The sequence below is a fragment of the Gouania willdenowi genome, unplaced genomic scaffold (genome assembly GCF_900634775.1).
Source record: "Gouania willdenowi unplaced genomic scaffold, fGouWil2.1 scaffold_228_arrow_ctg1, whole genome shotgun sequence".
NCBI lineage: Eukaryota > Metazoa > Chordata > Actinopteri > Blenniiformes > Gobiesocidae > Gouania > Gouania willdenowi.
Genome location: NW_021144983.1, coordinates 37,464 through 46,460, shown reverse-complemented (window position 1 = coordinate 46,460; position 8,997 = coordinate 37,464). Strand labels below are relative to the sequence as shown.

General features: G+C 37.7%; 1 protein-coding gene across 2 annotated transcripts; it reads right to left on the bottom strand.

Annotated features, from left to right (window-relative positions):
• Nucleotides 1–1,023: 1,023 nt before the first annotated feature.
• On the bottom strand, nt 1,024–8,502 carry LOC114458986 (inositol monophosphatase 1-like). 2 transcript variants are annotated; one of them, XM_028441364.1, is made up of 9 exons: nt 8,401–8,502; nt 6,792–6,873; nt 6,436–6,569; nt 6,263–6,367; nt 6,051–6,096; nt 3,180–3,288; nt 2,141–2,249; nt 1,346–1,497; nt 1,024–1,269 (listed from the first exon to the last, which is right to left on the bottom strand). In XM_028441364.1, exons 2-9 carry the CDS (start codon nt 6,852–6,854, stop codon nt 1,142–1,144), a joined length of 846 nt encoding a protein of 281 aa, XP_028297165.1. In that variant the 5' UTR covers nt 6,855–6,873; nt 8,401–8,502; the 3' UTR covers nt 1,024–1,141. The 2 variants fall into 2 exon arrangements, with proteins under 2 accessions (XP_028297165.1, XP_028297166.1); XM_028441365.1 differs by lacking the exon at nt 8,401–8,502 and adding an exon at nt 8,217–8,366.
• Between the last annotated feature and the right edge of the window lie 495 nt (nt 8,503–8,997).

Below are 8,997 nucleotides of genomic sequence, written 5' to 3'. Positions count from 1 at the left end.
ATGGCTATTTTTGCCAGTTTAACCACATTCAGATTTTTCATGCCCATTATTTGTCAGTTTAAACTAATTTTTTCTACTTTTACAATGATATTACCCATGTCTGTGTACAACCACCTTCAGGTACAGTGGGGGTCTCCGGTCTTTGGCACCTTTATTTTGGGGGTCGCAGGCTGAAAAGGTTTAGAACCACTGAGTTAGATCTTATTTTTAGGTTTGAGGTTGTATTTTGAAAGCCTCGTAGCAGAAGTTGGTGTCCTGTGTCTTTTTGTACTGAAATCTCTGTATATCTTTAATAATATTTCATGTAATTATAGATTTATCATACAGGAAGTAGCAGCCATAATCAGAAAGTAGTGTTCACACCTGTTGCTCCTGCTGATTGTATTTGTGTTTGGACTTAATATTGAGAACTGACTTCACAGCAATACAGATACTGGATAGGAGTGCGACGATATCTCAATATGGCATTATATTGCAATATTTTTTTCGCACGATCGATTATCAATATGCTTGCGCTAAGTATTGATATTTTTTTTTCCCAAACCTTTTCTGCTTTTTCACTAAAATGTGCTGGTAGGTTTTCACAGAAATGTTGTCACTGTTTGTTGAAGGAACCAATATATTGTTTACTGGAATATTGCACTATAATGGTGTCACTGGTAAGAAAAACACTATTTTTTGTTTACAGAAAGCACTATTGGAGATACTTATTTATTTAGATTGGTATGTTGACACTTATTTACAGAAATGATGCACTAAAATAGTGTCACTGTTCATAGAACACTTTTTAATTTATTGTCTGTCAGGGATATAAAATAAAAATTGTAATTTTTCACTTAATCTTTTTTTTTTTATGTCATTGATTATCGCCGATTGATTTCTGACCAATATATCAATAATCGAAGTATTGTCATATCGTGAGATAATCGTTATCGTGAGCTTTGTATTGCGTATCATATCCTGAGGTTCCCACCCCTATTTTTGGAATAATTGCACAAATGTGATCTCTGTAAATTTGATCCGTGTGTCGCATGTTACATGAGCATTTCAAACAATTTGAACATGTGACTGTTTTTTTTTTTTTTTTTTTTTACCACAAACTTGTCAAGTAAACATCAGCGTTAAGAATGGCAGGTTGTTTCTAGTTCTTCTCCAGTGGAGCATCGTCCCTCTGTGGGCTGAACGGGGTGATCTCTTTGACGACCCTCTCTGCGATGGTCGCACAGTTGGCAGCGACGATTCTCCGAGACATCATGTCCGCCTCGCCACCTGTGCACAAACGCAGCACTGAGTCCCGTCTGTGAGCAGGTGAAACGGGAGCGCAGTAGTGCTGTGTCATCTTTACCCTCCACGTCCATCAGAACTCCTCCAGCCTCCGAGACGATCAGTGATCCAGCAGCGACGTCCCACACGTGAATCCCGATCTCATAGTAAGCTTCGACACTACCACTGGCCACCAGGCACATGTTGATGGCTGCAGTGCCTGCTCCACGCACGCTGCAGGCACACACACACATGTCTATGTTCACACACACACACACACACACTAGTGACACTAAAGGCCTGTACTACGAATCTAGTTTTTCTCTTCTAGCGCTAACTTTGGGATTTATTCAGTGTGTCATGTACTATGATGCTGGCTAACGTCTTACAGCGCTAATCACCATGGTAACTTAGGCTGAACACCCAACCTGCTCGGAACCAGGTTATGAAGTGGACAAGATCTGAAAGAGTGCTAAAGCCCCACCTCCTGACCAATCAGTTCTCTTGGAAAATAACCCTGGTTGGTGCAGATCAAACCGCTGAGTTTAGGAAAGAGAATATTAATTCATTTCATTTATCGATGACATCCTTCAGGAAAGATATAGATTGCATGACATCTGATGGACTGATCAACAGTCAACTGATGAAGCCTTTTAAGTGTCAGCAGCTTCCTGACTGCATTCATTCCTTCCTGCTTTTTCTGCAGCAACAACGTTGTTTTTGGTCTGAATTACGGATTTTAATTCTTCATATTTCATAGGACAGGGGCTCTCTGACGGAGAACGTTTGTTAGACGAAGCCAGCGAACGTAAGAATATCCTGGATATACTTAACCAGCTTCGTAGTACAGGCCCTAAGAGACATGCGGTGGTATTACCCGTGTACTGGGATGCACAGGATCTTTCTCAAAGTGCTGAAAATCTTGTCGACAGCCTCTGGGTCTCTGTTGGAACCAAACTCTGTGGCAATGATGGACTGGTTAATGTCTACAAAAGATCAGAAACAGGTCAGATTGACTCAAGATGACACTTCACAGCAAAAGAAGGGGAGGGGGTCCAATTCAGTCCTGCAGGTTTTAGATGTCTCCTTCCTCCAGGGTTGGGGTCAATTATCCATGTTCAATTATCCATGTTCAATTATGATTACAGTAACCAGAATTTTTTCCAATTACAAGTAAATTACAATTATTATTTTTTCCCCTGAAAGTCAATTACAATTACATTCTCAATTACTAAAGTTCAATTACAATTTTACTAACTTATATTCATATAGCGTTGTGATGATTGCATTTTTTGTGTACGATGTCGTTTTGGCATCTTTACATTCCAATTTTACTGTGTTTATTAAAACATTTTATGTAAAAGCCCAACTATGGACGACATATGGAATTTAACAACAACTATAAACTCTGTACAAAACGTTATTGTTACTTTGTAAAATTGTATCGTCCCTATTCAAACTATCCTAACTCTTCTCACCCTTACCTCCTGTATGAATGTGACAATTCACTGACAGGTAGTGGGAAAACTTAATATGAAACATATTTTAATATTAACTACTTACAGTATGTGTAAGCCATAGACCTGTTTTCCATGTAATTAAATTGTAATTGATTTTCCATGGTAATTACAATAACAAAGTAAATGATCTGAACTCATTTCCAATTCAATTACAATGGTGACAGATTCTTAAAATTACGATTATAATTATGCCATAATTGTAATGCATTATCAATTACACGATTACAATGATAATTTACCCAAACCCTGCCTTCCTCCAAGACACCTGAATCTGTTACAGCGGCCTTGTTCAGTTCTGCAGAAGGCCACATACTGGGATCAATGATGGAGCGTCTAAAACCAGCAGGATAGGACTGACTGGAGGGAAGCTCTGATTCATGTTTTTGGATTTCTAACCATTCTGATTGGAAACCTGCAGCGGTTCTCCATTACAGAAGGCTCCTCTTCCCCTCCTCGCTGTGTACATCTTATCTTCTAGGCAGCTGTACACCACCCCAAACTCAATCTGCACAGACAACATTAAAGGGTAAGAAATCATTGCTAAAGTCTTTTGGATAAACTAAAGCATTATTTGTGCTGGGAATTATCACTCGTCACACTTTTAATGCTGGTGTTTCCAATGACTTGGATATCAGTCAGTTTCTTTCATCACCTCCCACAGATGACTACATTTATTAACATCAATAACAAGAAGACATAGTCATCAACATCCCCCGCCAGATTGGTTCTCATTATAACTCACAACCTTTTCCTAAATGTCCTAAATATAACTAGATGTATACATAAAATATTATCACATCAGAATATAAAATTTAAAAAAAACCCGGAACAAGGGCAATAACTCTGGGAAAAAATAAATACGTGCTTCTCATTTCCGAGCTCCATCAAGGTATTAATACCCTGAAGCCAGACACTGAATTTGGTTATCCTATCTGAAACGTTTTCTAAGAAAATCTGTCCCCTTAGAAGATACCTCCAACAGAGTTAAAAAAAAAAAACAGAACAATGGCAATAACTTCGGAAAAAATAATTGCGTGCTTCTCATTTTCGAACTCCATCAAGGTATTGATAACCTGAAGCCACACATAGAATTTTGTTATCCTATCTTAAACGTTTTCTAAGAATAGCTGTCCCCTTTAACACAGACGGACGAATGGAGTTCAAACCTATATCCCCCTTCCACATTTTGTGGCGGGGGATAAAAAACCCTGATACATGTAAAGCTACAAGCACAAACATGGTTCTCTGCTTCCTTCACAGCAGACTGCTCCGGATGCCACAGACATCGTACTCTATCCGACTCCCTTGTTTTTCTGGTGCTTTTCCACCTAAAGTTCACAGTCCAGGGTTATACTGTATACAGTCATGCAATAAGAACATTGTTTTTTTTCTTTATCAATCAATTTCATTCATTTTCATTTGAAAACGATGTGCAATTCATCACACTGTCCTTTTAAACCGTCCATGATTTCTTTTAAATAGTGATGGTTAAATAATGTATTTTATTGTCTAAATATGTATGCTATTATAAACCTGAAATAAATTTGCCATTCATTATTTTTTAAACTATTATTGTACATTTAACAATCACACAATGTTTTCTGTGTCATGTCAAATATGAAAAGTAGGTGCTTTGTGATTAAAACGTGTGGGCAGATACTTTGCTTTGGGAAGCCATTTGAGCAGAACTTTCACATCGGTGATATCAACTATAGTAAAGCTCTACTAGTACTCAAATTTGCAGTACATATACTTAATTTGTGTTTACTAGTCTAAAGTTTTACTACCAGAACAAAGTTTTTTTTTTTAGTTTTAGCTTTGTAAAAGCACTTTGAGCTGCATTATATTGTATGAAAAGCACTTTTCATAAATAAAGATTGATTTGATTTTGATTCAACAAGTTCTAATGAACTACGGCCGGGCCCGCGTAACGTCTCCGCGCCGAATAGCACGTACCACGTTCCCGAGGATTTAGTGAAATGACTCGGTTCCAACGAGTAAAACAAATGAAATTGTGCAACGTAAAATCGTAATCTATGCTGAATTGCCTTTGAAACGATATATCACACAACTATGTTTTGATAAATCTAGAAATTACCGGAAAAGGGGGTGGGGCTCCGAGCATCTCATCATATTCATTGATAGAGTATTCATACCAAACTGCATTCTGATCTAACGAGAGCTAACGGAGGAGCAGTCATTCCCGTGACACGTACGGGGTAATGGGCCCCATTTATATATTGGTATGTGTCAATGATTCGGTACCACCAACCGTCGTAATATTTGACGTGCAAATAAATGAGAACTCGACTTTCGTTTTTTTTCTTCTTTTGGGGCCCCAAATCAACAATCGGGCTTCAAGCATTGATGCGTACACATCCAATCCGTTCACAAATAACAGAGGAGTAGAAGAAGAACAAAGTGAGTGGCGTTTTGAGACCGGTAGCGTGGCCTAAAAATGTCTGAATTGTCGACTTGGAGATGATTTTTCTTTACTTGTAACGTCTACTCGGGCTCTAAGTGCACAGAAAACCTTTACTAGTACAAGTCAAAGTTTGTTTACAAAGTAAACTTGAAACATTAACTACTAGTACTGGTAGGCATAATGGAAATGAAGTAGGAGGGACAATAACCTAATCCAGTTCCCTGATTCGTTGTAGTATCTTTGAAAGCCAATGGGAAGTCTGAATTACCTTTGTCCCCGCCCTCTTATTAGCATACAAAGCTAACTACCACTACTAGTAAATCAAAAACAGTTACCATTAGTACTTGTGACACTTTTTTGTCCACTAGTATAGTTTACTCATGCACTAGTTCAGGGCCACAGATTTTATGCAGAAAAACCAGTAATTTCAACATTATTGTGCCCTAGTTTACACTTCTACGTATACATAAAATGCAAAATATGTAAGAAACAGACCATATCTAAACAATAAGTGACAGATATCTGTCCCAACAGGGTCTTCACTTTAAATTTCCTCAATTTTGTGACCAATTTCTATTAAATTAAGGAAAATATGTCATAATTTGAGGAAAACTGAATCATTTCCAACTGTTTAATATAAAAAAACGACTGTAATTATGCTATATGACTGTGAGCCCCTGGAAATATTGTTGATATTTACACAATGGTTCACGTTTTTCTCTGTAATTTTTACTTCCTTGAATTGGATGTTCCAAAGGGCCGGATTTGGTCCCCGTACCATGAGTTTGACACAGCTTTTCGTGCTAATAGTTTATTGAAAGAAACTGATGTTAACGTCTCACCTGTTTGTTTACAGAAAATCCGATGGAAACGGCCACAAAAGGAAACCTGCAGAGAAGAGGTTACCAGAGGTCAGTGGCTGCACATACATCCATCCATCCATACATCCATCCATCCATCCATCCATACATCCGTGCAGGGTGGGATTTTTAACAGTCAGAGACATGATTTATCATAATTAAAGATTGAGTTTGGTTCTCGGACACAAACTCACGCGTGTACAAAGTTGGTCGTTCCATCGATGGGGTCGATGATCCACGTTGGAAGGTCTGACAGGATGCAGGACTCGCCTGAAGCCACAGACTCCTCCCCTATGAACCTGACACACACACACACGTGTCATTTCTCAAAGGAAGAACAGCAACGGGCAGAGGAACGTCCTCCTACCTGTGACCGGGGAACTTCTCCTTCACTGACTCTATGATCATCTTCTCCACCTTCTGATCCGTCTGCGTCACCAAATCCACGGATGAACTCTTCGTTTCCACCTTCCTGTCAGCAAGCAGAGCCTCTCGCACCATCTGAACGACACGTCAACCCACGAACTCCATTAGTGGATGCAACACACCTGACCAACACTTGGAGTAAATTCAGTCTTTTTTTTTTTTTTTTCAAGCCTTCACAGTTGAGCCTCTGACTGGGAAACGATGAAGGAAGCATCTACTGCCCGACTGGAAACATCTGGATAAGAGGCCTGAACATGTCACATCACACGTGCACTTTGTTTGGCGCCTCACACTCACCTCTCCGGCTTTCCGCGCGATGGCCACAGCGTGATCCATCGTGCTCTGCCAGCGGTCCGCCATGTTGGAGGGACAGCAGCACCTTTATTTAACACATAATGAATTAACTTTATTAATAATGACACCTCAGACTGCCTTCAGAGTTAACTCATTATTTGTGGTTATTATCCAACAAGATAATTAATAGCATTTGAACGTGTGATCCCATGACTGTGGAGGTCATTGGAGTAAAGTTAACACCAGGCTTGGGGTCAATTATAATTTTAATTGAGTGATTGTTAATAATTACAATCACGGCATAGTTCTAGTATGAATTTTAAAAATCTGTTGCTGTCGCAATTGTAATTAAATTGTAATTGCCATGAACATTCTATAAAAATTGTCAATTGTAATTTAACGCTAAATTGTGGAACCATGTTACAGTTCTACACACATGTAGTTAACAATTATTAAAATGTGTTTCATATCAAGCTTTCCCACATTTTACCATTTAAAAAAAAAAATGTAATCTAGGGGTATACTGGCACAAAAAAGGCTCAGACACCCACACCAAATATATTAAAAATATATATTTCCATTGATTAGGAAACCTAACAAGGTAATCAATAGATAGGAAATAAAATAGATGATAGATATTTGTTTTTAGTGTATTTTACAGCTGATTTAGGACCAGTTATCATTAGAGATGCTGACACATGAGAAATGTTAACTGTTATTTATTTCAGGCTCAGTAATTGTCATTAATTGCGACTGAACTTTAGTAATTGAGAACGTAATTGTAATGACTTTCTAAGGATTAAAAAAAAAAAAAAAATGTAATTGTAGAAAATGCTGCTCACTGTAATTGTAATTGTATGACCAGAGAAGTGTGCTTCAACTAACTGTTCACCTCTGAAACACATGGTCACCAACTCCAGTCCTGGAGAGCCACTGTTCTGCTTGTTTTAGGTGTTTCCTTGCTTCAACATGCTAAAATGAAGCTAAAAGGTCTCTATCAGAATTCAAGCAGGGCTATATAATTGTAGATAACTTAGCTACTGCTAAGGGAAATCTAAAAAATGATTTTTGATATGATGTCTTTGCCTTTAAATCTTACGAATCTAAATCCAATCCTGCACCAGTGGGATGTGATGGTCAGAAACCACAGCAGAGGTTAATCCTGGTGTGTTAAAGCTATTTAGTCATGATAGAAACAAGGATTTACACCATATTAGGTAAAAGGTCACAGTGGTTTCCATCACTGACCGCTGTTCCTGACACTGACCACTAGAGGGCGCACATGTACACTAACTACTACTATCAAACACTCACTGCTTTTCAGTGTTTAAAAAACATTTAGATTGAACATTAAGCACAAATGTGCAGCGTCACGGTTAAGAGAGAAAACGGTGTTAAATTGTTAATTCATGTATTTACTGTTCTTACTGTAATACTGTTCTTCAAAATCAATGAACCCGAAGAGGATTATCAACATCAAGTCGAGTCAGATCTGCGAGAACGTGTCTATCATGGCGGTAAAAAACACCACCAAACTCAGTGTTTGGAGGGTATTAATAGTGCGATCGGAAATAATAACCAATGACAGAATAAAAATAGTAAATAAACTGACCAAAGTGTCCGCTGTCAGTCTGTAAATATCCACAGGAGATGATGAGGATCACTTCCTTGTTTCTGTTCAAGCTGAACGCTGCTGCCCCTGCTGGACTCTACAGGAACTGCACTCAGCTCAGCTATTCTTTTATATATATATATATATATATTCAGTATATATATTCAGTATATACTGTAGTTTTAAGTGCAAATACAGAACTGGCAATGTAAACTTTTTGAATTTAACGTTTACTTTATTCCCCTTCCCCGTTTTTAAAATACGTGACTAGATAAATATATTAAGTTCTGGCTTGTTTGTACAAAAAAATAAATAAAATTGTTCACAAGGGGGAAAAATCACTGAACATAAAAGTTATTTAAATAAGGGAATAAGAGGATTAATATTCAGTGTTTTTTTTAATTGTAATTAGTGTTCCACGTTACACTAAAAAAACAATCAAAACAGTATATATTATTAATAAATCAATAGTATTTAGGTGTAGAGATTAAGAGAATCAAGTATAGAAAATAATAATATTCACACAGGCTCAACAACCACAATAACAGTCCATAGATTTCTAGAGAAGATGCATAAGTCATATTAATCCTATCAGAT